Below are 27,986 nucleotides of genomic sequence, written 5' to 3' on the forward strand. Positions count from 1 at the left end.
GGATATGTTAAAACAAAACAAATCACAGAAACCCCAGTAACTGTCATGTGGACAAAAGACTGAATGCACTTACTTTGTCACTGCAGTGTCGGGTTGTAGTTTCAAGTGAATTTCTTTCCCTTTCACTATTTTTCTGTCACAGGCTAATCAAATTCTACAAATATTTATGAAGTGCCTCAGCCCCTGTCACTGTAGGAGCAGAAATAAAGGAAATCCAGTGGTTTCCTCAAGGATGTCTAAAAAAAAACTAAAATGATTTAAAGAAACACACTTAAAATGGATGCATTTTATTAGATATCAATATTACCTTGACAAAGTTAAAAAAAAAAAAGAAAACACTTAAAGATATGAATAAATATAATGTCCTGACAGGGATTTTTTTCAAAAGACTATAAATATTTTAAAATAAAAACTCCTGGATGGTGAGTCAGGAAGTCTGCGTTCAATCCCTGTGAGTGACCTGAAGGTTTACTCTCTTCCAGGTTACTTGAACTTGAACAAGTGCCCTGTACGTATTCTCAAACTACTTTCTATTTCTTGGCATCAGTTAATGATTTCACACACATGTGATTTTTATGTGATTTTTTAAAAAATTTAATTTATTTTAGTGAGAGAAGAAGAGAAAAAGAGAGAGAGACAGGAACATGGTCCTGTTCCTGTATGTGCCCTGACTGGGGATTGAACCAGCAACGTCTGTCTGCACTTGGGGACTAGGCACTAACCAACTAGGCTGCCTCCGTGTTTTCAAGGCTGGGCCCAGGGGTAGGTGAAGAAGCCCTTGGGCTCGGGGATCAGATCCTAGATTTCAAGGACCATGCCTCCGTTTTCCACTGGGCACCTGGGGACGTGGAGGGGAATTTGGGAAGAGAGCCTGGGGTTTAAAGTGTTTCAGGGCTGCAGTGATAGTCATCCATCCCCTGATCACTGCCTCCCTGGCTCTATCACAGTCCTCGCGCATTAGGTCAGTTCCTCCACTCCTAAAGTTTTCCAAGTGTGGTCCCCGGGGAGTTGTTGGAAATACAAATTCTCAGGCTCCACCCCAGGCCTTTCTAATCAGACACTCTGGGGGTGGGACCCAGTCATCAGCCTTGGAGTAGGCGCTCCCGATGGTGCTGAAACGAGGTCAAGTTTGAGACCTACTGCTCTACTCTGATGTGAGCCCCGCCAGTGACTCTCGCCTGCCTGGTTCACTTCTCTATCCACCGGGTCTGGCGTTTAGCAGGCATGCAATAAATAGCAGCGGAATGACGATGACAATTCTAGCAGCTAGCCATGGCTCGAGGGCCTCCTGTGTGCCAGGCTATGTTCTAAAACGTTGCAGGAGGCTAAGCCAGCCCAGGGATCGCTCTAGGAATAGTGAAACTGAGGTTCGGGAAGGCTGCGCCCAGGAGTCAGCCAGCGGGAGAACCGGTAGGGAATCCCGGGTCTGAGCGCCGTGTCCCTCGGGGACCTCCACTGGGCGCAGCGCCCACGCGCGTCGGTGGCTCCTCCAGCGCGTTCGGCCCGGGCGTCCCGCCCCCGTGGCTCTGCGCGTGTCCGCGGCTCCGCGAGGGCGCCCCGCCCCGCTGTCGGGCCGCGGGGGAGGAGCGGGCGGCGGCGGCGAAAGTGCGGCTGCGGAAGCGCAGCGAGGCGTGCGGCGGGGGCGGCGGAGGAAGCTGGGGCGGCGGCGCGAGCTGCGGGGCCTGCGGGGCCTGCGGAGTCGGGAGGACGCCATGGGCCGCCTGCACTGCACGCAGGACCCCGTGCCCGAGGCTGTGGGCGGCGACATGCAGCAGCTGAACCAGCTGGACGCGCAGGTGGGCCTGGCGGCCGCAGCGCGCGGGACATGAAGGCTGCGGGGCCAGGACCAGGGCCGGAGGGGGTGTCCGCGGGGCTCAGGGGGGTCTGGGAGTCGTCCTGAGGGCCGCCTGGGGTCCAGGAGCGTCCGGTGGGACCAGACCGGGCGGCGGCCGCTGTGCGTTATGGCGCCGGGTGGACTCGGGGAGCCGGGGCGGAATTGGGGTCGGGAGGCCCGAGGACAAGCGGACAGGTGTCAGCGGGGTTTGGTTCTCAGATGGGGGACCAGGGGACTTCCGGGGACGAGCCGAGCTTGAGGGGCCCCGAGGCGGGACTGGGGTGCTCCTGGGGGTGCTGGAGGGAATTTGGGGAACTGAGCAGTAGACTGAGCGCGCTGGCAGGCTGGGGGACTTGGCCGGAGCGGTGGAGTTGGGTGGGGCTGGCCGAGGAGGGCCTGAGACGGTCAGTAGCGGGGCCGAGGGGCCTGGGGACACGGAGGAGGGTCTTAGCATCCCGAGGGGAGCCTGGAGGGGTCGGGGCACTGGGGTCCGATGGGGGTGTCCGTCAGAGCCAGAGGGCCTGCGGGCAGGGTCTGGGCTTGGCTGCTGCTGACGGGTGGTGACATCCGACCAGCCCACACTCCAGTTAAGGGAAATATCTGGTCGTCCCCAAAGAAAGAAACCATAGAGCTCTGGCCGGGTGCTCGGTTGGTTAGAGTGTCGCTCTGAAGCTCAGAGGTTGCCAGTTCGATCCCGGGTCAGGGCCCATAGAGAAACAGATTGATGTTCCTGTCTCTCTCTCTCTAAAAAAAAAAAAAAGAAAGGAAAAAAAAAAAAAAGGCAAGAAAGAGAAAAAATATACCAATGAGATATTTTACTTTTTGGTACTAAGTTTTCTGATTCTGGTATGCATATTACATTTATAGGATGTCTCAAATTAGACTAACCGTCTTCAGGTGCTCTGTAGATGCATGTGGCTAGTGGCTACTGTACTGGACGGCAAGGTTCTAAGCGTATTACGTGTATTATTAACTCATTGAGTCCTTGCAGCCACCCTCTCAGGTAGGTACTGATATGAATCCCATTTTACAGATGACGAAACTGAATCACATTTGCCCTGACCCTGTAACCCAGTTGGTTAAAGCAACCACCCTACACACCAAGGTTGCAGTTTTGATCGCTGGTCAGGACACATACAAGAATCAACCAATCATGGCATAAATAGTGGAGTTAATGTTTCTCTCTCTCTTATGTCTCCCTCCCCCCCCCTCTCTCTCTCAAATCAACAATTTTAAAAAAAACCATTTTAAAAAATAGTTGTCATTTATTGAGCATGCACACTGTGCCAGGCACTGTTTTAAATGCTTTAAGTTTAACAACGCTAAAAAAGTTAGGGTAGGTGCTACCTTTATTCCCATTTTACAGATAAGAAAAATAGTTTAGGGAAATAAAATGACCAATTTGATTTTTTTTTTTTTAAGAGGGAGAAAGAAAGGGGAGAGAGAGAGAGAGAGCGGAAGAAATATCAATTTGTTGTTCCACTTATCTATGCATTCATTGGTTGGTTCTTGTGTGTGCCCTGACTAGGCATCGAACCCACCAAACGCACAACCTTGGCATATCTGGATGCTCTGACTGAGATACAAGGCCAGGGCTTTTTTTTTTTTTTTTTTTTTAATAAAGTGACCAGTTTAAAGCTAGGCAGCCCAGAAGTAAGTGATGGAGCCAGGAATTCAGGACCGGATATCTAATTTCAAATCCTGGGGAATTAAAAACACTCAAGAACAGAGCTTTGTAGATAATCTCCTGAACCAGGTAGTTTAGCTGTAACTTGTTTATGTTAGGCTGTTTTGGGGGGAGACTTCCATTTGGAGAATAAAAATGATTCTGCTGCCAAAAAACTTTAAGCATCCACCTGAAACTGATATAATATTGTATGCCAACTGTACTTTCATAGAAAAATAAACTTTAAGCTACTGGATTGCATGATCCATAAGGTTACCTCCAACTTGGCATGGAAAATACAGCCTCTGGTGCTTTGGGATGATGCTCTAACCAACCAAGCTGTCTGGCCAGGGCGAAAGTAGGTGGGATTAAAAAGATAATCAGTTTTAGGGTGGTTATGAGAGAGGAAATTTTAAAAAATAAGAAGAAAACAAATGAAATGAAAGTAACACGTACACATTAGAAAATTCTAGCAGAATCCAAAGGTATAAAACGAAAACAAAATACATATTTCTCTTGTCCCCAGAAATAGTCATTTTAATAGTTTCTTGTGTACTTTTTGGGGAAAAAATCTGCATCTACCATCGTATTTAGGTATCCTTAAAAAAATTTTTTTTGCCCTGGCCGGTTGGCTCAGCGGTAGAGCGTCGGCCTAGCGTGTGGAGGACCCGGGTTCGATTCCCGGCCAGGGCACACAGGAGAAGTGCCCATTTGCTTCTCCACCCCTCCGCCGCGCTTTCCTCTCTGTCTCTCTCTTCCCCTCCCGCAGCCAAGGCTCCATTGGAGCAAGGATGGCCCGGGGCGCTGGGGATGGCTCTGTGGCCTCTGCCTCAGGCGCTAGAGTGGCTCTGGTCGCAACATGGCGAAGCCCAGGATGGGCAGAGCGTCGCCCCTGGTGGGCGTGCCGGGTGGATCCCGGTCGGGCGCATGCGGGAGTCTGTCTGACTGTCTCTCCCTGTTTCCCGCTTCAGAAAAAAAATGGGGAAAAAAAAAAATTTTTTTTAGCCTGACCTGTGGTAGCGCAGTGGATAAAGCGTCGACCTGGAAATGCTGAGGTCGCCGGTTTGAAACCCTGGGCTTGCCTGGTAAAGGCACATATGGGAGTTGATGCTTCCAGCTCCTCCCCCCTGTCTCTCTCTCCTCTCTCTCTGTCTCTCTCTCTCCCCCTCTCTCTCCTCTAAAATCAATAAATAAAATTAAATTAAAAAAAATTTTTTTAGATAAAAAGGGATTGTGTGATATTCCTCGAAATGATCTGCCATAATTTATTTAACTAGTGTCCTATTAGAAACTCAAGGTATTTTCAGTTTGTTTGTTTTTTTTTTTAATTTTATTTATTCATTTTAGAGAGGAGAGAGAAAGGGAGAGAGAGAGACAGAGAGGGAGAGAGAGAGGAGAGAGAGACAGAGAGAGAAGGTGAGGAGGAGCTAGAAGCATCAACTCCCATATGTGCCTTGACCAGGCAAGCCCAGGGTTTCGAACCGGCGACCTTAGCATTTCCAGGTCGACGCTTTATCCACTGTGCCATCACAGGTCAGGCTCAGTTTTTTGTTTTTGTTTTTGTTTTTTTAAATATTTTTTTAAATGTTTCCTTTATTTATTTATTTATTTATTTATTTACAGAGACAGAGAGAGAGTCAGAGAGAGGGATAGACAGGGACAGACAGACAGGAACGGAGAGATGAGAAGCATCAATTATCAGTTTTTCGTTGTGACCTTAGTTGTTCATTGATTGCTTTCTCATATGTGCCTTGACTGTGGGCCTTCAGCAGACTGAGTCACCCCTTGCTCGAGCCAGCGACCTTGGGTCCAAGCTGGTGAGCTTTTTGCTCAAACCAGGTGAGCCTGCGCTCAAGCTGGCGACCTCGGGGTCTCGAACCTGGGTCCTTGGCATCCCAGTCCAACACTCTATCCACTGCGCCAGTGCCTGGTCAGGCCAGGCTCAGTTTTTTGTTTTTATGAGCATTGCTGTCAGTGAACTGCTTTGTATAAGTGTGTCTGGGATTACTTTTTTGAATGTATCTGAAGGGTATACTTGCAATAGAAGAAGTACTAGGTCAAGGGGCATGGTCATTTAAAACTTAGATTCAGCCTGGCCTGTGGTGGCGTGATGGGTAGAGTGTGGACCTGGAAAGCTGAGGTCGCCAGGTCAGAGCCCTGAGCTTGATTGGTCAAGGCATGTGCAACAAGCAGCAAACAACTAAAGTGAAGCAACTGTGAGTTGATTGATAATTATCACTACCCCCCTCCCCCTGGAAAATCAGTAAGTAAAATCTTTTAAAAAAAAATTAGATTCAGAGGCCCTGGCCTGGTAACCCATTTGGTTAGCGTGTCGTCCTGATGCACCAAGGTTGTGGGTTCAATCCTCGCCCAGGGCATATACAAGAAGCAACCAAGGAATGCATAAATAAGCAGAACGACAAATCGGTTTCTCTTTCTCCCTCCTTCCCAATAAATACAAATTAAAAATATAAAAATTAGCCTGATCAGATAGTGGTGCAGTGGCTAGAGCATTGGACTGGGACGCAGAGGACGCTGGTTTGAAACCCTGAGATCGCCAGCTTGAGTGTAAGAAAATAGACATGGCCCCATGGTCACTGGCTTGAGCCCAAGGTCTCTGGCTTGAGCAAGGGGTCACTGGCTCAGCTGGAGCCCCCCGGTCAAGGCACATGTGAAAAAGCAGTCAGTGAACAACTAAGGAGCTGCAACAAAGAATTGATGCTTCTTGCCTGACCAGGCGGTGGTGCAGCGGATAGAGCGTCAGACTGGGATGCGGAAGACCCAGTTCGAGACCCTGAGGTCGCCAGCTTGAGCACGAGCTCATCTGGCTTGAGCAAAAAAAAAAAAAAAAAAAGCTCACCAGCTTGGACCCAAGGCCCCTGGCTCGAGCAAGGGGTCACTCGGTCTGCTGAAGGCCCGCGGTCAAGGCACATATGAGAAAGCAATCAATGAACAACTAAGGTGTCGCAATGAGAAAGTGATGATTGATGCTTCTCATCTCTCTCCCTTCCTGTCTGTCTGTCCCTATCTATCCCTCTCTCTGACTCTCTCTCTCTGTCCCTGTAAAAAAAAAAAAAAAAAAAAAAAGACTTGATGCTTCTCATCTCCCTTCCTGCCTGTCTGTCCCTATCTGTCCATCTCTCTCTTTGTCACAAAAAAACAAAAACAAAAACTAGATGCAGATTGCCAAGTTGCCCTCCAGAGGAGTTGCTCCAGTCTATCCTCTCATGAGCAGTGTGTGAGCATGTCTGTTTCCTTGTACTTTGACCAGAACAAATGTCACCACACTGAATTTTTTTTTTAACTTTTATTTTTGAAGATCCTGATAAATGAAAAAAAAAAAAAAAAAACGAAACCACTCACACTATCTCCTTGTTTTACTGATTTGCATTTCTCTAGCCTGGAATGATTTTGAGCATTTTTTCATATGTTTACTGGTGAGAACAGTTAAGATTGTGGTTTTGGCCTGACCTGCGGTGGCGCAGTGGATGAAGTGTGGACCTGGAATGCTGAGGTAGCCGGTTCAAAGCCCTAGGCTTGCCCAGTCAAGGCACTTAAGACATCAATGAACAACTAAAGTGAACGCCTCTTGCTTCCCCCACCCCACCCCACCCCACCTCACCTCCGCTTTCTCTAAAATCAGTGGATAAAATCTAAAAAAAAAAAAAAAGGCGTGATTTTGTAGATAGGCACAAGTAAGTGAGCATTCCAGAGAGAGGCAGCTATGCAGGTACAAAGGCAGAGAACAGGGGAAAGTGTTCAAAGAACTTATCCCACAAATACTTACTGAGCCCTTAGAATAATAATTAAGGTCCCCTGGCGGTACAAAGCCGTACAAGGAAGCTTCTCTGCTAAGACTTGTTCCTCTTCCTTATCAAGATTGACAATCCTAAGTGCCCCCAGGGGAAGTTCCAAGAGGGGACCTCAGAGGTTAAGAATCTGGGTAGGTCCCTTGTTGGGAGTTTCCTGGTATCTTGGCCTGGCTTCTCGAAGGACAAGGAGGGTTTGGGAAGGTGGAGACTGGGAGGGGGCATCTGTAACAGCCTGCTGACCAGATGAGCTTGAGGCCCCTTTGGGGAGGAGGCTGCACAGGGTGGCTGAGCCTGATGCTAGCCAGGGGTTGGGAACCTATGCCTTGCGAGCCAGATGTGGCTCTTCTGATAGCTGCATCTGGTTCACAGACACATCTTTAATAAAATAATAACGTTAAAAATATAAAACATTCTCATGTATTACAATCCATTTCCTACCGCTCATGTTCATGGTTGCGGGTGGCTGGAGCCAATCACAGCTGTCCTACGGGACAACACCAAATTTTTATTGGATAATGCATAATGTACACAGGTCGTTGTATGGCTCTCACGGAATTACATTTTATTTTTTTTTAATATTTTAGTTATTGATTTTTAGAGAGAGGGGAGAGAGAGAGAAGGGGGAGGAGCAGGAAGCATCAACTCCCATATGTGCCTTGACCAGGCAAGCCCAAGGTTTTGAACCGGCAACCTCAGTGTTCCAGGTTGACGCTTTATCCCACTGCGCCACCACAGGTCCGGCTGGAATTACATTTTAAAATGTGTGGTGTTCATGGCTCTCTCAGCCAAAAAGGTTCCCGACCCCTGTGCTAGGCCGAGGCCTGGTGATGAAAAGGCAGTTGGATCACAGCCAGGCTGGCACAGGACCCACCCCATGGCTCTTAGGGTGCATCCCAGGTCTCATCTGGTACTCTTTTCTATGGAACCCCTGCCCGTTTCTATTTAACCGTAATTAAAGAACACATAGCCCAAAAAAAAAAAAAGAAAAGGCAGTTGGAGGGCTTCTTGGCTCGCCTGTTTCTTTATTTTTTATTTTTTAGAATTGATTTTAGAAAGGGAAGAAGAGAGAGAGAGAAGCATCAGTTTGTTGTTCCACTTACTGATTGATGCATGTATTCCTTGCATTCCTTGGTTGATTCTTGTGTGTGCCCTGACCGGGGATCAAACCTGCGTCCTTGGCGTATCAGGATAACGCTCTAACCAGCTGAGCTACCCAGCCAGGGTGCTTCCCACTCCTCCCCACAAAATAGGCTGCCCTATTTTTTTTTTTTTTTTTTACAGAGAAAGAGTCAGAGAGGGATAGATAGGGACAGACAGGTAGGGAGAGATGAGAAGCATCAATTTCTTGTTGCAGCACTTTAGTTCATTGATTGCTTTTATTTATTTATTTTTTACAGAGACAGAGAGAGGGACAGACAGGAATGGAAAGAAATGAGAAGCATCAATCATCAGTTTTTCGTTGCGACACCTTATTTGTTCATTGATTGCTTTCTCATATGTGCCTTGACTGTGTGGGCCTTCAGCAGACCGAGTAACCCCTTGCTCGAGCCAGCGACCTTGGGTCCAAGCTGGTGAGCTTTTGCTCAAACCAGATGAGCTTGCGTTCAAGCTGGCGACCGCAGGGCCTCGAACCTGGGTCCTCCACATCCCAGTTCAATGCTCTATCCCAAGCATGGCCAACATAAGGCCCGTGGGCCAGATCCATCCCGTATAATGAGTTTATGCGGCCCACAATTAAATTTTTAATATTCTCTGCTACTTTAACATCTCAGCTATTCAGAAATGGAAGTGTCTTTGATTATTGGAAATCAAGATATTTAAGAAGATAGTGATACGCAGAAAAGAATTCCACGTGTGACTAATATAGGGTTAACTTCCAATAATTGGTCTAATCGATTCGCGATACTTTATTTTTTTTAAAATTCCATTATAAAGACTTACAACTTTTGTACTCGTCTGTACTTGATATGAACTGTTTGACATTTAGCGGCGATGTGAAACCCACATTCTTTTAGGCGGAGTTTGCCAGTGAGCACCCAAGGTCAAACAATTCGTTATTTTTGTGGTCAAGTGTGCTGAATCAAGTGGCATTGTAGCATAGACAATAGCTGCAGTTGATAACTGAAAACGTGTCCAGGCTGTTTGTAAAACGAAATAATTGTTTTATTTGTGATATGACCCCTTCAAGCTCATTCTGTTAATTAAATATTTTTTGATTGATTGTGATACAGTTTGGATATTTATATGGTATGTAATTATATTTTTATTAAAATAATATTGTATATTAAATTTTTTTACTCACATTTATTCATAAATAAATTACATAATAAAATTTTCTTTACTTAAATGAATCGTTTTTGTATTTAACATTTTTTAATTTTAATATTTCATCTGGCCAGTGAAAACAGTTTTCTTTCTAATCTGGCCAGGGGGCAAAAACTGTTGGCCAGGGGGCAAAAACTGTTGGCCAGTCCTGCTCTATCCACTGCGCCACCAACTGGTCAGGCCCTGTTTTTTTTAAGGCCCTGGGGGGCATGGGAAATGCAGTTGGCCAAGGATCCGATAGTTCCACAGATTTGCAGCAAAAAAGGTAAAGCAGTGAAGAAAAATTCTCAAATGGCTTAAGAACACATTCTCAGGCCAGTCCTGACTGTTGTTTTTACTGTGTGGCATCAGCAGTAAGGAGGGCTCATACCCAGTATCACAGATAATGCAGAAAGAATGCCTGGGTCACATTGGTTAAAATGTGCCCGGGGTATATTGAAGTTCTAAGAGACCAGGCACTTCTAGGAGTGTAAATCTGCACAACTTCTTTGCAAGGCAGTTTAGCAACATTTTCTCAGAATTTAAAATGTGGCCTGGCCTGTGGTGGAGCAGTGGATAAAGCGTGGACCTGAAATGCTGAGGTCACGGGTTCGAATCCCTGGGCTTGCCTGGTCAAGGCATATACAAGAAGCAACTACTCTTAGTAGATGCTTCCCGTTTCTTCCTCTGTCTCTCTCTGTGTCTCTTTTTCCCCTGTCTCCAAAAATCAATAAATAAAAAATAAACAAGAATTTAAAATGTATGTATGCTTTAACCTAGGATACATTTTTTTTTTAGAATATATAGTTTTTTAGATTTTATTTATTCTATTTGGAGAGAGAAGAGAAAGAGAAAGGGGGAGGAACAGGAAGCATCAACTCCCATATGTGCCTTGACCAGGCAAGCCTAGGGTTTCGAACCGGCAACCTCAGCATTTCCAGGTTGACGCTTTATCCACTGCGCCACCACAGGTCAGGCTAACCTAGGATACGTTTTAAGAATTTATCTTACATATATCGTCACAAAGAAACGTGGGAGGATAGTCATTGCAGCATTGTTTTGTTTTAAGTTTTTATCCCTTTTAGAGAGGAGGAAGAGGGAGAGAGAAGGAAGGTGGGAGGAGCAAGAAACATTAACTTCCATATGTGTCTTGACCAGGCAAGCCTGGGATTTCAAACCTGCGATAGCGTTACAGGTTGAGGCTTTTATCCACTGTGCCACCACAGGTCAGACATGTAGTTTTCAAAAGAGCTGGGATACACTTAGATCTGCTGACATGACTGACCTCTATGATAAAATTGAGTGAAAAAAAGGCAAGGTGCAGGGAGTGAGTTCGGTATGATTCCATTCGCATTTAAAAGAAATTAAATGATGGGAAAGCAGCAGAGGTCTTAGTAATAACTGCCCGTGGGGAGTGGGACTGAAGTGGGTGGGGAGAAAGAGGCGTTATATAGTCTATGCTAGTTGGGTCCTTTCAAAACCTTGCACATGTATTGGTTTTCTATTTTCAAAGACTAGGGTTTGTTTGTTTGTTTTAAGATTTTTAATATTTTTCTTTTTATTCATTTTAGAGAGGAAGAGATAGGGAGAAACATCGATTTGCTGTTTCATCCATCCCTGTATTCATTAGTTGATTCTTTTTCTTTTTTTAATTAATTGATTGAACAATTGATTTTTATTTATTTTTTTCAGAGACAGAGAGTCAGAGAGAGGGATAGACAGGAACAGAGAGAGATAAGAAGCATCAATCATCAGTTTTTTGTTGCGACACCTTAGTTGTTCATTGATTGCTTTCTCATATGTGCTTTAACCATGGGGCTACAGCTGACCGAGTAACCCCTTGCTCGAGCCAGCGACCTTGGGTCCAAGCTGGTGAGCTTTGCTCAAAGCCGATGAGCCCACACTCAAACTGGTGACCTCGGGGTCTCGAACCTGGGTCCTCGGCATCTCAGTCCGATGCTCTATCCACTGCGCCACCGCCTGGTCAGGCTCTTTTTTTTTTTTTTTTTTTTTTAATTTATTGATTTTAGCATGAGAGGAAGGTAGAGCAAGAGAGACAGGAATGTCAAGCTATTCCTGTGTGTGGCCTGACCGGGATTGAACCAACAGCTTCAGTGCTTCAGGGTGATGCTCTAACCAACTGAGTTATCCATCCAGGGCTTTTGATTTTTGAGAGAAGAGAGAAAGGGTGGGGAGGAGTGGGAAGCACCAACTCATAGTATATATAGTTGCTGCTCATATATGCCTTAACCAGGCAAGCCTGGGGTTTTGAACCAGTGACCTCAGCATTCCAGGTTGACTCCTTATCTACTGCACCACCACAGGTTGGGCCATTAGTTGATTCTTGTATGTTCCTTGACCAGTGATTGAACTCACCACCTTGGCTTCTTGGGATAATGCTCTACCAGCTGAGCTACCCAGCCAGGGTGAGAAGTAACTGCTGTGTTAATGTTCCTGTGAATTTCCCTTTATGCTGTGTGTGTGATTGTTCTCGGGTATATTTGAACCCTGAGATGTGTGGATACATATGTGCACACACACTTGGAATCTTTCGATATATGTCTCCCAGGTATTCCTCCAATAAAATATACAAGTTTTTCAGACAACATAGTGACACAGATACATTGACACTGGCAGTGGGTATTGTGAATATTTGTAACTTTAAGATGATCGAAACAGGTACCAACACCTGTCTGTTATTCTTTTCTCTCTTCATGGTTTATATGATTGGATGGGATGTGGGATGTGGAAAGACTGACCAGCAGTAGAATTTTTTTTTTTTTTTTTAAATATCTTATTATTGCCTGACCTGTGGTGGCGCAGTGGATAAAGCATCGACCTGGAATGCTGAGGTTGCTGGTTCAAAACACTGGGCTTGCCTGACCTGTGGTGGCGCAGTGGATAAAGCGTCGACCTGGAAATGCTGAGGTCGCCGGTTCAAAACCCTGAGCTTGCCTGGTCAAGGCACATATGGGAGTTGATGCTTCCAGCTCCTCCCCCCCTTCTCTCTCTCTCTCTGTCTGTCTCTCCCTCTCCTCTCTAAAATAAATAAATAAAAATTTAAAAACAAACAAACAAACAAAAAAAAAACACTGGGCTTGCCTGGTCAAGGCACATATGGGAGTTGAAGCTTCCTGCTCCTCCCCCCCTACACTCTCTCTCTCTCTCTCCCCCCTCTAAAAAAATGAATAAATAAATAAAAATAATTTAAAAATAAATAAATAAATAAATAAATAAATAAATATCTTATTGATTTTAGTGAGAGAGGAGGAGGGAGAGAAAAAGAGAGACAGACAGAAACATCACTCTGTTTCTGTATGTGGCCTGACCAGGGATCGAACCAGCAACCTCTGCGCTTCGTTCGGGACGGTGCTCTAACCAGCCGAGCCATCCGGCCGGGGCCAGCAGGAGAGTTTTACTGATGTCCTGTGTTGTTCTCTTCACAGCAGTTCTCAGCCCTGACAGAGGTGCTTTTCCACTTCCTAACGGAGCCAAAGCAGGTAAAGTATGCTGCGTTAAGGCGAGTTCCGGGGGGCCGGTGGTCCCGAGACGCGTGGAGAGTGACGGCCTGGTGGGCGCGGCCCCTCCCGCAGGTGGACAGCTTTCTGGCTCAGCTCTCTGACTTTGCCGCCGCCAATCAGATCAGTCTTGGCCCCCTCAGAAGCATCGTGAAAAGCCTCCTTCTGGTTCCAAACGGTGAGTAGCCTCTCTCAGCAGCTGAGGTCAGAGACGGTGCTTGAACATCCCTTCGGTCCACAGACTTGGCAGGCGTGCTCTGGGCCCTGAGCCAGAGCACCCGGGGGGAAGCAGACACGGGCGGGCCTCGCGGTCTCGGCAGGGGGGCCAGGTACACAGTTACCTTGGGAGAGGAGAATGGAGGCTCAGTGGTGGTGTGCATCCCGGCTCCAGAGCACTCAGGAGGGAAGCAGACACGGGCGGGCCTCGCGGTCTCGGCAGGGGGGCCAGGTACACAGTTACCTTGGGAGAGGAGAATACAGGCTCAGTGGTGGTGTGCATCCCGGCTTCAGTCCCCAAAGTATTATAGTATCTGGTCCTTGACACAATAAACGCAGAAATTGAGAGTAAGCATTTAGAAACTTTTAGAGCAATTGGACAGTGTCTTAAATCTAATAAATTTTTTTAATAGTGCTTGGTTTTTTTGTGGGTTTTTTTTGTGTGACAGACAGAGAGAGGGACAATTAGGGACACATAGGAAGGGAGATGAGAAGCATCAATTCTTCATTTTAGCACCTTAGCTGTTCATTGACTGCTTTGTCATATGTGCCTTGACTGGGAGACTACAGCAGAGCAAGTGACCCCTTGCTCAAGCCAGCGACCTTTGGGCTCAAGCCAGTGGCCATGGGGTCATATGTATGATCCCATGCACAAGCTGCCAACCCCACGCTCAAGCCGGCAACCTCAGGATTTTGAACTTGGGTCCTCCGCACCCCAGTCTGACGCTTTATCCACTGCACCACTGCCTGGTCAGGCTGTTGTTTTTGTTTTTTTTGTTTTTTTAATTTGGATTAGAGAGAGAGGAAGGGAGAGAGAGCGAGAGACAGCAACATTGATCTGTTCCTGTCTGTGCCCTGCATGGGAATCAAACCAGCAACCTCTGCACTTCAGGACAGTTTTTTTAACCAACCAAGTTATCCAGCCAGGGCATTTATTGATTGATTTGAGAAAGACAGAGACTTCGATTTGTTGTTCCACTTATTTATGCATGCATTGGTTGACTCTTGTATGTGCTCTGACTGGGGATTGAACCTGCAACCTTGGTGTATCCAGATGATGCTCTAACCACCTAAGCTACATGGCCAGGGCTCAGCTGTGAGATTTTAGGACCCTCTGTTTGTGTGATTCTTGCATTCTTTGCCCTCATGGGAGGTTAAAGGCATGTGAACCACAGGCTGGATGGGAACCTGCAGTCTTTTTAACACAGGAATAAATCTTCGTTGAAAACTTAAAACAGTGCAGAACTAGGGACAGTCAAAAGTGAAAACTGCCTTCTGCTGCCGTCCCACTCCTGTCTCTAGAAATAATCACAGTGTGGTGTTGGTGTCCGTCCTTTCATATATACTGACAGGCTTACGTGCCGTTTTGTTTCTCATAAGTGGTAGCAAACCACAGAATAGGTCTGCAGCTTGCGTGATTTTCATACTTAGTGCGTCTTGGAGGTCTCTTCACGTCCGCCGCCTTCTTCTGATGACTGTAGTGTACCTTGGGCTAAAAAGCATCTTCTTTCAGTTCATTCATTTCCTGCGGCTGGACATTTTGGGTCGTTCCGACTTTTCGCTCTTAGAAGCAATGCCACCGCGAACGGCCTGAGGACAGTTGTGTCCTCCCTGTCTGTGGGCCCTGCTGTCGGGTGGGGGCCCAGATCAGAGCACAGCACCGGTGGTCTCTGCTCTCGCTGTCAGGTCTGCACCCTGTGGGAGCGGGTTTGTCTGCAGGGGGAGATCCGTCTACCCGGGGGCCGTCCTGGATGCTGATTTCCTGGGGACCTCGGTCTGTTGTCCCCGCCTGCGTTCTTTCGCGTCTTCTTTCTCATCTCTGCACCCTGCTCCACTCCATCCCGTCAGGCTGCCTACAGCCCTTCAACCCGCCCTGCCTCTCTCAGCACACCCTCCTACACCCCTGCTCCACTCCATCCCGTCAGGCTGCCTACAGCCCTTCAACCCGCCCTGCCTCTCTCAGCACACCCTCCTACACCCCTGCCCCACTCCATCCCGTCAGGCTGCCTACAGCCCTTCAACCCGCGCTGCCTCTCAGCACACCCTCCTAAACCCCTGCTCTACTCCATCCCGTCAGGCTGCCTACAGCCCTTCAACCCGCCCTGCCTCTCTCAGCACACCCTCCTACACCCCTGCTCTACTCCATCCCGTCAGGCTGCCTACAGCCCTTCAACCCGCCCTGCCTCTCTCAGCACACCCTCCTACACCCCTGCTCCACTCCATCCCGTCAGGCTGCCTACAGCCCTTCAACCCGCCCTGCCTCTCTCAGCACACCCTCCTACACCCCTGCCCCACTCCATCCCGTCAGGCTGCCTCTCAGCACACCCTCCTAAACCGCTTCTGTCTGTGGGACCTTCCTTCCTCCCAGCCACTGATCTGGTTTTCTTTTATCTGCAGCTCTCATTACAAACCCTAATCATTTACTTTTCTATTGTTCATACTGCTTTGTGTGTCTGTCTCATGGCTCTTAACAGCTAATTCCTGAGGTCAGAAGCGGCTCTTGTACCTAACTTTTTGAAGCCACGGTTACAAGTTAACCAATGACATATAGAACAAGTGCTTAGTGCATGCTGGGTGAGTTGAACTGAACTGGGAGATCTGGTGACCCTCCCAGGCGATGTTGAGTGCTTTTCAAGCGGGACTGATTGTCAGTGTGTATAGAAGGCCATTTTTTGAAGAATTCATAGCATACCAATCCAGACGTGGGCTTTGCAGGTTCACTGAATTTGAGCGTCATTCACATCACCTAATGGAGTTACTTGACCTTGGACAAACCAGTGTTATGTAGGCTCAGGTTCCTTCCTTCCTTCCTTCCTTCCTTCCTTCCTTCCTTCCTTCCTTCCTTCCTTCCATCCATCCATCAACTTATAGTTGCATCACCTTAGTTGTTCATTGATTGCTTTCTCATATGTGTCTTGACTGGGGGACTCCACCTGAGCCAGTGACACTCTAGCTCGAACCAGTGACCTTGGGCTAAAGCCAGCGACCATGGGGTCATGTCTATGATCCCATGCTCAAACCAGTGACCCTGCACTCAAGCTGGTGAGCCTGTGCTCAAGCCAGTGACCTTGGGATTTGGTCACAGGCCCACACTCGATCCACTATGCCACTACTGGTCAGGTGAGGCTCTTATTTGAAAAATGGACTAATAAGAGCAGTGACATTAGAAATAAGTGAATTAATGTATGTAAAGCATTTAATACTGTACTTGCTAAACTTTAGCTTTATTTGTTGATAGTTCAGTTAGTTCTAGCCCTATACCTCCATCAGTATCAGGTTATAAAAATAAAACTTTCCTTCACCTAATAGAGAAGATCTGAATTCACCTCCTGGTTATTTTTTAAAAAGATTTTATTTATTGATTTTAGCAAGAGGAGAGAGAGAGAGAGAGAGAGAGAGAGAAACAGAGAAAGACACAGGAGGGGAAGGAGCAGGAATCATCAGCCCGTAGTTGCTTCTTGTATGTGCCTTGACCAGGCAAACCCAGGGTTTCAAACGGTGACCTCAGCATTTAAGGTTGATGTTTTATCCACTGTGCCACCACAGGACGGGCAGAGAGCCGTCTCCTTTTTTTTTTTATTTAACCCTTTTAATTCATTTTTTTTGTATATATACATATGCATATCTATATATATATGCATATATATATGTTTTTTTTTTTTTTTTCTGAAGCTGGAAACGGGGAGAGACAGTCAGACAGACTCCCACATGCGCCCAACCGGGATCCACCCGGCACGCCCACCAGGGGCGACGCTCTGCCCCTCCGGGGCGTCGCTCTGCCATGACCAGAGCCACTCCAGCGGCTGGGGCAGAGGCCAAGGAGCCATCCCCAGCGCCCGGGCCATCCTTGCTCCAATGGAGCCTTGGCTGCGGGAGGGGAAGAGAGAGACAGAGAGGAAGGAGGGAGGGGGTGGAGAAGCAAATGGGTGCTTCTCCTATGTGCCCTGGCCAGGAATCGAATCCGGGTCCCCCGCACGCCAGGCTGACGCTCTACCGCTGAGCCAACCGGCCAGGGCCCATTTTTTAAAAAGACTTTAGTTATTCCATTTTTTTTTTTTTTTTAAAGATTTTATTTATTCATTATAGAGAGGAGACAGAGAAGGGGGGAGGACCAGGAAGTATGAACTCCCATATGTGCCTTGACCAGGCAAGCCCAGGGTTTTGAACCGACAACCTGAGTGTTTCCAGGTTGACACTTTATCCACTGCGCCACCACAGGTCAGGCCAGTTATTCCATTTTTAGAGAGGAGAGAGAGAGGCAGGGGAGAGAGAGAGAAAGAGAGAGAAGGGGGGAGGAGCAGGAACCATCAACTCCCATATGTGCCTTGACCAGGCAAGCCCAGGGTTTCAAACCAGCACCCTCAGAGGTCCAGGTCGATGCTTTATCCACTGCGCCACCACAGGTCAGGCGAGCCATCTCCTTTTTGAAGGCTGCATAGTATTCTGTTATATGGATTCTTTTATTCAGAAAGGTTTCTGGGGGGGTTTTTTTTGTTTTTTGTTTTTTTTTTTGTTTTTTTTTTAGTGTCAGCCAATAAACAGCGCCAGACACATTTCAAGCAGCTTGGGACACATCCATACATAAAACTAACCAAGTTCTTGTTAAACTGACGTTCTAGTAGAAAAATTGACAGTAAATATGATATAATGTAACGAAGCGGGGTAGTTATAACTGCAGAACAGTGCTGCAGTGTAAGGGTACAAGAGAAGAGCAGCACCACTTGAAATAGAGTGGTCACGGGAGCCTTTAGGATGTGAGAGTCACACAGAGGCTGGAATGAGGGTGGGGAACAACCCATGGACCGATTTGAGGAATAGCGTTCCCAGCAGGGGGAACTGCAGGGATGGATGCCGGGAGGCAGGATCCCGCCTGGGGTGTTACTGGAAACACGGAGTGAGCAGGGGAGAGGCCTAGGGGTTCCAGAGGAGGCCCTTGCACGCAGAGCCTTGTAAGCGCTTTGGATTTCAGTGGAAGTGCAACCAGACCGCTTTAGAGGGCTTTGAGCAGCAGAGGAGAGACAGGGTCGGAATTAAGTTTGAACAAGACCCCCTTGACATCCTCAGAAGCAGCCCACTGTTCCTGACTTTTTATCTCGACTGCTGACGGGGCCAACGGGCTTCCCGCGTTCAGTCAGCATGCTCTTAGGGTGACTCGGTCGGGTGAATCGTGGCAGTGCAACTGTTGACGATGTGCATTTTCCAAATTTTCTCCCCTGAAAGGCCTGAATCCTTAGTTTCCTGGCAGACAAAAGATTTTTTGTTTTAATTTTTAAAATTTATTTATTGACTTTTACAAAGAGAATAAGAGAGAGAGAGAGAAATATTGATTTATCATTCCACTTAGTTATGCATTCATTGGTTGACTCTTGTGTGTGCCCTGACTGGGGATCGAACCTGCACTCGAACCAAGTGAGTTCCGGGCCAGGGCAGTTTCCTGGTCAATTAAAGGGTTCAGTAACAATGCCCGCTTCTGAGTACTTCGGGATCATCAAGCAGAATGTTGGGTCTGAACTGGATAGGTATGAAGGACAGCTGTCTCTGATCGTTTGAGTTCATTGAGTTGACTAGGAAGCGACCCCTTCTTGGAAGGTCTTTACGGCCAAGGTTTCCTGGGGTCTCACCCTCTTTATTTCCCTGTGGCTTCCTTGCTCCGACTGATTTTGGAGATAAAAGATTTCCTCCCTTTGTTTACAAGGTTTATTTTCCAGGGACAACAGGCTTTAGGATCCTTTCTCTGGCGTGAGGTGGGGGTGGGGACTTGGGAGCAGGGGATTGCTGCAGGCCCCCCCAGCGCAGCGCAGCGCAGCGGGGATGTCTTCTTATCCTTCAATTAGTCATCTTATTCTTCAATTAGTCATCGTCTGGAAGACTAAGATGGGGAAATTTTTAACGAGGTTGCCAAATTGTGACTCTAGGCTGCGGTCTGCAGGTTAAACATTGAGAGACGCCCAGATTGCTGGCAAGGCTTCGTCTCCAGGAACTGGCACTTGCGGCAGAACAAAGCCGCTCCCACCAGGGCGTGTCCCAGGGCTTCTGAGGGGAAGGTTTGATGCCCCTCCTTGGAAGGGACCTGTGAATTGTAAAGGCCAAACTGCGAGTGCGTCTGGATGTGCTGCTTCCTGAAAGCTGGTTTCTCGGGCAGCACTGTCCAGTCATCCAGTAGGACTGCCTGTGTAGATGGAAAAGGTCTACAATCTCGTCCAGTATGATGGCCATGTGGCGACTGAGCACTTGAAATGGCTAGTGCGACTGAGGAATAAAGTATTATTTAATTTGGGGCCTGGCCAGATTGTTCAATGGATCGAGTGTCGTCCCTGTGCTCTGAGGTCACAGGTTTGATCCCCAGTCGGGGCACATAGGAGAAGCGACCAATGAGTGCACAACTAAATGGAACAACCAGGAGAAAAAACAAATCGATGCTTCTCTCTCTCTCTCTCTCTCTTTGTTCTTTCTCCCCCTTTCCCCTCTCTCTCCCTTCCCCTCTCTTTCCATTCCCCTGCCTCAAATCAATGGGAAAAAATTTTTTTAATTAAAATTTTATTTAATTTTGCCTGACCTGTGGTGGCCCAGTGGATAGAGCATCGAGCTGGAATACTGAGGTCACCAGTTCAAAACCCTGGGCTTGCCCTGGCTGGGTAGTACAGTTGGGTATGGGTAGTACAGTTGGGTAGAGCATCGTCCTGAAGCACAGAAGTTGCCAGTTCTACCCCCAGTCAGGGCATGTACAGGAGCAGATCAATATTTCTGCCTCTCTCTCTCTCTCTCTCTCTCTCTCTCTCATACATTAAAATAATTAATTAATTAAAAAAACAAAACAATACCTTCGGCTTTCCTGGTTTAGGTACATACGAGAAGCAACTTCTATGATGCTTCCCGTTCCTCCTTTCTGTCTCTCTTTTTCTCCTCTCTCTAAAACCAGTAAATAAAATCCTTCAATGTTTTTTAAAATTTAATTAAAAAAAAAAAGATTTTATTTATTTATTTTAGAGAGGACAGAGAGAGAGAGAGAAGTGGGGGACAAGCAGGAAGCATCAACACCCATATGCGCCTTGACCGGGAAATCGGGGCCTCGAACTGGCGACCTCAGCCTTCCAGGTCGACGCCCTGTCCACTGGGCCACCACAGGCCAGGCCTAAAATTTAATTTTAATAAACGGGAATAACTGCACGCGTTTAGCGGTCACGTGTTGCGCAGCGCAGGTCTGGGCTGCCGCCCGTGCCCCGCCCAGCCTCGAGCTTCCCCCATGTGCTCCAGGAGTCTGGGCCTTAGTCCTGTTTTCTTTTTAAACAATAAGTACCTTTATTACATAAGCTGTGATTGAACAGAGATGGGCTTACTTAGCTTTTTTTTTTTTTTTTTTTTTTAAGGAAAGGATGGAAGAGAAGATATTTGGGTTGAGCCTTGGAAGTAGATAGGATTTGAACAAAGGGAGATTTAGTAAGTTTTTTTGTTTTTTGTTTTTAATTTTATTTATTCATTTTAGAGAGGAGAGAGAAAGGGAGAGAGAGAGACAGAGAGGGAGAGAGAGAGAGAGAGAGAGAGAGAGAGAGAAGGTGGGGAGGAGCTGGAAGCATCAACTCCCATATGTGCCTTGACCAGGCAAACCCAGGGTTTTGAACCAGCGACCTCAGCATTTCCAGGTCGACGCTTTATCCACTGCGCCACCACAGGTCAGGCGGGCTTACTTAGCTTTCTGTGTATTGCTTTTTTTTTTTTTTTTTTTTTTTCATTTTTCTGAAGCTGGAAACAGGGAGAGACAGTCAGACAGACTCCCGCATGCGCCCGACCGGGATCCACCCGGCACGCCCACTAGGGGCGACGCTCTGCCCACCAGGGGGCGATGCTCTGCCCATCCTGGGTGTCGCCATGTTGCGACCAGAGCCACTCTAGCGCCTGAGGCAGAGGCCACAGAGCCATCCCCAGCGCCCGGGCCATCTTTGCTCCAATGGAGCCTTGGCTGCGGGAGGGGAAGAGAGAGACAGAGAGGAAGGCGCGGCGGAGGGGTGGAGAAGCAAATGGGCGCTTCTCCTGTGTGCCCTGGCCGGGAATCGAACCTGGGTCCTCCGCACGCTAGGCCGACGCTCTACTGCTGAGCCAACCGGCCAGGGCCTGTGTATTGCTTTTACTCAGAACTCCAGCGATCTGAAATCTAGCACGTGGCTAATTTTTGCTCACCTTGGCACTGAACTAGCTTCAAAGTGATGTATGCCAGCGCGCGCCATGTTAGAATTCCCCTGAAGTCCCTTGGTCTTAGCATTGTTTTTTCATATGGCTTTAGAATTCCTTTCTTTTTTCTTTTTTTATTAATTTTAATTTATGGTGTTCCCATGGATTCAAGCGTCCTGTGCCCTTATTCTTCCCTCAGATCAGGTGCCCCCGGCCCCAAGTTCACCAAGTCCCTTCTTCCTTCTCTCATGTCTCCCACACTGGGGGGGGGTTGGGGGGTGAACGCTTGTGTTGTACGACACACGAGATGGTCTGTCTTGTACCCCATTGATCTCAAATGCGCCTCTCCTCCCCGGCTAGATGAAGATCCTCACGGAGCCTGCAGAATTCAGCGGTTTTTTTGTTTTTGTTTTTGTTTTTTTACAGAGAGAGAGAGATAGACAGGGACAGACAGACAGGAATGGAGAGATGAGAAGCATCAATCATTAGTTTTTCGTTGCACATTGCAACACCTTAATTGTTCATTGATTGCTTTCTCATACGTGCCTTGACCGCAGCCCTTCAGCAGACCGAGTAACCCCTTGCTCAAGCCAGCAAGCTTGGGCTCAAGCTGGTGAGCTTTTTGCTCAAACCGGATGAGCCCTCGCTCAAGCTGGTGACCTCGGGGTCTCGAACCTGGGTTTTCTGCATCCCAGTCTGATGCTCTATCCCCTGCGCCACCACCCAGTCAGGCTCCGCATATTCTTTTCATCATTTGTGTTGTAGAAGTTGTGCCTGTTAAATGCTATCAACTAATTAATTGATTTGCCCTTTTTCACTGATTTCTCCCACCCCCCCACCCCCCGCCAGGTGCCTGGAAGAAGAGTCTCACAGCCGAGCAGGTCCGGGCTGACTTCATCACTCTGGGTAGGTCTTCGCCCGGGTTGCTGGGGGCGACAGGCCTTGTAGCTCTTCATTATATTAATGCCTGTCTGTGTTCTGTCATAGGTCTCAGTGAAGAGAAGGCCACCTACTTTTCTGAAAAGGTATCATAATTCCCCTTAATCAAGGTCAATTAAGATCTCTTGCTTTTTTTTTTCTTTCTTTCTTTTTTTTTTTTTTTTTTGTATTTTTCTGAAGCTGGAAACGGGGAGAGACAGTCAGACAAACTCCCACATGCGCCCGACCGGGATCCACCCAGCACGCCCACCAGGGGCGAAGCTCTGCCCCTCCGGGGGGTCGCTCTGTTGCAACCAGAGCCACTCTAGCACCTGGGGTAGAGGCCAAGGAGCCATCCCCAGCGCCCGGGCCATCTTTGCTCCAATGGAACCTTGGCTGCGGGCGGGGAAGAGAGAGACAGAGAGGAAGGGGGGGGTGGAGAAGCAAATAGGCGCTTCTCCTATGTGCCCTGGCCGGGAATCGAACCCGGGTCCCCCGCACGCCAAGTCGGCGCTCTACCGCTGAGCCAACCGGCCAGGGCTGAGATCTCTTGCTTTTATTTCATAAAAAAACCCAGAAAGTAATGGAAAATTCCAACCAAGGAAAAGTCGTCAATCATAATGTATCATTTCCCCAGCTTAATGGGTTTTGTTTTGGTTGTTTTTTTGGTGGGCCATTCCTTCATTAAAGTCCCGCACCGGCGAATGAGCAAACACACGGGGCTCCCAAAGCCACTGACACACACCCTCCGGCTCCACAACCAGGAGAATCCTCCCCGGTTCCCCCCAGAATCAAAGGCCCCACCAGTCCCAGCAGAGCTCGCCAGAGCTCCTCACCTCTGGTTCCCCATCTGCACACCCTCTCCTCTCTGCACACACTGGCCTCCTCCTCAGCACTCCGCATTCTCTCCGCTCTCCCTGCAAAAACATGGTCTCTTTATCTCTTTCCAAAACTTTCTGGCGGGAAAACCTCCCCTCCAACAAACATCAGCAAGACAATGGCCCTTTCCAAGCGGGAAGGCAATTTACAGTCTCACAGACCCACAGCCCCCGATGCAAACAATTAGTGAGCAAACATAAAAATCACATTTTACGAACTTATTTGACCAACAGATGTAAAATAGAGTAACAGGAGAAAAAAAATTTTAATTATGTGCATGCATGAGAGTCCCATAAAGATAGGAGAGGAAGCCAAGCAATGGAGGCCAATACAGCGTCCTGCGCTGAGGGAGGAGAGGGCCGGGCTGCAGAGGGCGGGGCTGCAGAGGGCGGGGCTGCAGAGGGCGGGGCTGCAGAGGGCGGGGCTGCAGAGGGCGGGGCTGCAGAGGGCGGGCCAGGTCACAAGACCTGAGAGGAGGAAATGTTCCTGACAAAGGTCGCCCTCATGTGCATATGAGTTTGTTAGGTAGAAAAGCTTCTCTCTGGCACAGGCCCTTTTCCAATGTAAATCTCCTTTATAATTGCAGATTTCCTCCACAAATGGGGAAACTTATCATCCTTTAGGCAGTAAAAAGGGAGGTAAAGGGTTTTTCCTGAGTCGGCTGGGTCTTGATTTCTTTTATGTAGTTCAAAATACGCCTCATGCCAAAGTGTCATGTTTTGAGGATATTTGTTCTGAACGCCATTAGGGGCAAGCGTGGAGGTGGAGGGGCCAGTAATAAGGTTTTGCGCTTGTCCAAGGAGAGATAACAGCATCTGGGACCAAAGTTAGATTTGTGATGTATTTAAAAGCGCCCAGCTTAATGTTTTTCATTGGTTCATGCAGATGACCTACATCCCTCCCCCTTTTTTTTGTTCTTTTCTGAAGCTGGAATCGGGGAGAGACAGACTCCCTCATGCGCCCGACTGGGATCCACCCCGCACGCCCACCAGGGGGCGATGCTCTGCCCCTCCGGGGTGTCGCTCTGTCGCGACCAGAGCCACTCTAGCGCCTGGGGCAGAGGCCAAGGAGCCATCCCCAGCGCCCGGGCCATCTTTGCTCCAATGGAGCCTTGGCTGCGGGAGGGGAAGAGAGAGACAGAGAGGAAGGAGAGGGGGAGGGGTGGAGAAGCAGATGGGCGCCTCTCCTGTGTGCCCTGGCCGGGAATCGAATCCGGGACTTCTGCACGCCAGGCCGATGCTCTACCACTGAGCCAACCGGCCAGGGCCCATCCTTCCCTTTTTATTTATTTATTTTTGTGTGTGTATGTTTTTCCGAAGTGAGAATCGGGGAGGCAGAGAGACAAACTCCCGCATGCGCCCTACCAGGATTTACCCAGCATGCCCACCAGGGGGCGATGCTCTGTTGCGACCAGAACCATTCTAGTGCCTGAAGCAGAGGCTGGGGAGCCATCCTCACCACCCAGGCCAACTTTGCTCCAATGGAGCCTTGGCTGCAGGAGGAGAAGAGAGAGATAGGAGAGAGAAAGGAGAGGGGAAAGGATGGAGAAGCAGATGGGCGCTTCTCCTGTGTGCCCTGGCTGGGAATCAAACCCGGGACCTCCACACACCTGGCCAACGCTCTACCGCTGAGCCAACCGGCCAGAGCCTTACATCCCACTTTTAAACTGCACTCTTGAGTGCATTGGTAATTTTTGTGCTTTTTTTAGTGCATCCCTCTGATTTGACTGAATATATAGTAAATGTCTTAGCGTTGTTGTTTCAACCTGGATGACATCTTGGCATGAAAGAGAAACATTCACCTTGTCTCCTGCCACTCTGTGCTCCCCCAGCCTCCCCCGAAGTGTGCCTGTAGAGCAGCCCTGGATTCTGCGTTCTTCCTGCTGTGGGTGAAGAACCAAGCACAGCTGTGTCAGGGGCAGGACAGAGGGGGGCATTTCCCCACTGGTGTGACTTGGGCTTTTTGCTTTGGTTCCAGTGGAAGCAGAATGCCTCTACCCTTGCTCGATGGGCCATTGGGCAGACTCTGATGATTAACCAGCTTATCGATATGGAGTGGAAATTTGGAGGTAATGCAGACTTGGGTGGTAGAGGCTTTTAGATAGCTTCAGCGGGGAAGAGGTGTCCCGGTCCTCAAAGATGGCTGGGCCAGCAGCTGCCTCTCTGTGTTGCCATCCACATTCAGCTGTTTCTATCTCTGGCTCATGATACGTTGACTTCCCCCAAAAAATCAAACCTAGCTGTCCTCATACTCACCCCCTGTGGCTTCGGCTGCACAGCCTACAAGATTGGGGACTTCAAAGTGGGACCTCAACCAGTCACTTACTAGTTTTCTCTTTTTGTGTTCTAGTGACTTCTGGGAGCAGTGAGCTGGAAAAAGTGGGAAGTATTTTTTTACAAGTAAGTTTTCTGATTGTTGAAACTGGGTAGATTTTTGACTTGGTTAAAATTATTGTACCAAAAATAAATAAATAAATAAACAAATAAATAAATAAATAAAATTATTGTACCTACATTGGGTATCTTTTTTCTTTCTTTTCCTTTTCTTTTGGATTGGGTTTCCTTAAATACCAGTTAAATGGATGTTTCACTGCAGTGCCTTGTATGGCTCAGCTGTGTGGTCAGCCAAAGGCACGGTCACTAACATGCTTGCTTTCAGATTCATGGGGCCCAGGTATTCTTCTTTGTTTTTTCTTCTTTTTTTTTTTGAGAGAGAGAGAGAGAGTCAGAGAGAGGGATAGATAGGGACAGACAGACAGGAACGGAGAGAGATGTCATTAGTTTTTGTTGCGACACCTTAGTTGTTCATTGATTGCTTTCTCATATGTGCCTTGACCACGGGCCTTCAGCAGACCGAGTAACCCCTTGATCAAGCCAGTGACCTTGGGTCCAAGCTGGTGAGCTTTTGCTCAAACCAGATGAGCCCACGCTCAAGCTGGCAACCTCGGGGTCTTGAACCTGGGTCCTCTGCATCCCAGTCCAATGCTCTATCCACTGCGCCACCGCCTGGTCAGGCCCAGGTATTCTTATAGTAGTTTGATTGTACCTATAATCACGAGACTTGTTAGAGGTTCCGGTGGACAGTCCAGCCTGCTCCTGTATAACTGTCACGTTAGAAACCAGACACCTCGAGGTTTAAGGGAAAAGTTCAGATTTCAAGAATTTCTTTGCTCGGTTGTCACTTTAACTCAAATTTTTTTTATTTCTTCTTTTTAAACAGTTAAAGTTGGTGGTTAAGAAAGGGAATCACACTGAAAATTTATACATGGGTGAGTCCAAATTCCATTTGAACCTTTCTATGTTGTCCGTGTGTCCTTCACTCTGTGAGCTCGAGGAGCCTACCGCAGGTCGTTTCTTCCAGAAAAAAGAGGTCACTGCTGAGCTGTGTCCTGACTCCTTGCCGTCCTCTCACAGAGCTGGCACAGAGATCATTGATAAGCCACAGGGCAGTTGGAGACCCCAGAGCTGATGCACCTTTCTGAAAAGGGAAAGGGGGGGGTATGTGGCAGATTGCAGAGCAAGCGGCTCTTGCTGTGGAAGTCACAGTGAACACCCGAAAGTGCCTCCGTCTCTGGGCGGGGGAGTTAGGGGCTAGGCTGTGTTTCCCCCCCCCTCCGGTTTTATGGAGCCAGGTCTTGCCTATGTTCTAGGCTTTTGGTTTTTTATTATGATCAGTATCCACCAAGAGCTGCTTGGTTGTACTAGGCCCCCCCCCCAAAAAAAAGGGGGGTAAATAAATCTGGATAGAAATTCATTTTCTTGGATGGCCCTGTGGAAGTGGAAACATTTACTGAAGCCGAATTTTCTCCCCCCAGAGTTAACCTTGCCCCAGTTCTACAGCTTCCTGCACGAGATGGAGCGCGTCAGAACCAGCATGGAGTGTTTCAGCTGATTTCTGTCGCCCTGCGTCTCCGCCCTGCCCTCCCCTGCCACGCCCTCCCCTGCCACGCCGCCTCCTCTGTGGGCGGGGCTCTGAGGGGCCCCTCCGTGCTCCGCTCCCCAGCCTGGGGGGGCCCCGGTTATACCTACAGTGGGTATCCTTTCTTTCTCCCCCCCCCCCCCCCCCCCGCTTGCTTCTTAGGAGCCCAGGTGCAAAATTTCCTGAAAAACAACAGGATTAAGTACTTAAAGAGCCCTGCACGATCACCCGATCGATCCCCCTGGAAACCCTTTGTTAGGGGGACTTTGTCACCCAGCCCCCGCAACACTTGTTAGATATTCAAACAGGCTGTTGCATCTCAGACTCAGGGAGGAAGTAAGAGAGTCACCTCTCCATCCAAGTTCCAGAGTAAACAAATGGTGTCACCACTGAAGATTCACACTGATTACCCTCCCTCCCCCCCAAAAAATAGCCAGGACTTGTTTATGGGTGAGGAAGAGGCTGACTACGAATGACACTGGGGAGTCCTCAACACTATTTCTACACTCTGGGGCTGTGGTGGGGGCGGTGCATTGCTGGTCGGTTGGTTTTTAAGGGGGCGTCTATGTATAAAAAAAACAACCACCATGCGTGGTCTACCCTGAAAAGAACTGAGGCCAAACGGCCTTCATTTCTGCTCTTGCCCTGTTGTGTTGTGATGAGGCAGGCCTTCTTTGAGGCTATTTGAGCTTGTTTGGGTTCACGCTGGCCACTGCTGTTGGTTAGATGATTAATAAAAAAGGTTCCGAAGAAAA

General features: G+C 48.2%; 1 protein-coding gene across 2 annotated transcripts; it reads left to right on the forward strand.

Annotated features, from left to right (window-relative positions):
• Positions 1 to 1,565: 1,565 nt before the first annotated feature.
• COMMD7 (COMM domain containing 7) lies at positions 1,566 to 27,986 on the forward strand. 2 transcript variants are annotated; one of them, XM_066384068.1, is made up of 9 exons: positions 1,566 to 1,796; positions 13,066 to 13,116; positions 13,210 to 13,312; positions 22,366 to 22,422; positions 22,504 to 22,541; positions 25,291 to 25,381; positions 25,663 to 25,712; positions 26,533 to 26,581; positions 27,128 to 27,986. In XM_066384068.1, the coding sequence occupies exons 1-9, from the start codon at positions 1,713 to 1,715 to the stop codon at positions 27,202 to 27,204; spliced, it is 600 nt and encodes a 199-aa protein (XP_066240165.1). In that variant the 5' UTR covers positions 1,566 to 1,712; the 3' UTR covers positions 27,205 to 27,986. The 2 variants fall into 2 exon arrangements, with proteins under 2 accessions (XP_066240165.1, XP_066240162.1); XM_066384065.1 differs by having other exon boundaries at positions 1,569 to 1,796; positions 13,063 to 13,116.

Source organism: Saccopteryx leptura, chromosome 5 (assembly GCF_036850995.1).
Source record: "Saccopteryx leptura isolate mSacLep1 chromosome 5, mSacLep1_pri_phased_curated, whole genome shotgun sequence".
Lineage (NCBI taxonomy): Eukaryota > Metazoa > Chordata > Mammalia > Chiroptera > Emballonuridae > Saccopteryx > Saccopteryx leptura.

Excerpts from the sequence above, each read along its gene's own strand:
- COMMD7 (XM_066384065.1), top strand. The coding sequence starts at position 1,713 with ATGGGCCGCCTGCACTGCACGCAGGACCCCGTGCCCGAGGCTGTGGGC. Across the intron at positions 13,313-22,365 it reads CCTCCTTCTGGTTCCAAACG|GTGCCTGGAAGAAGAGTCTC; the intron begins GTGAGTAGCCTC and ends ACCCCCCGCCAG. Across the intron at positions 25,382-25,662 it reads TATGGAGTGGAAATTTGGAG|TGACTTCTGGGAGCAGTGAG; the intron begins GTAATGCAGACT and ends TTTGTGTTCTAG.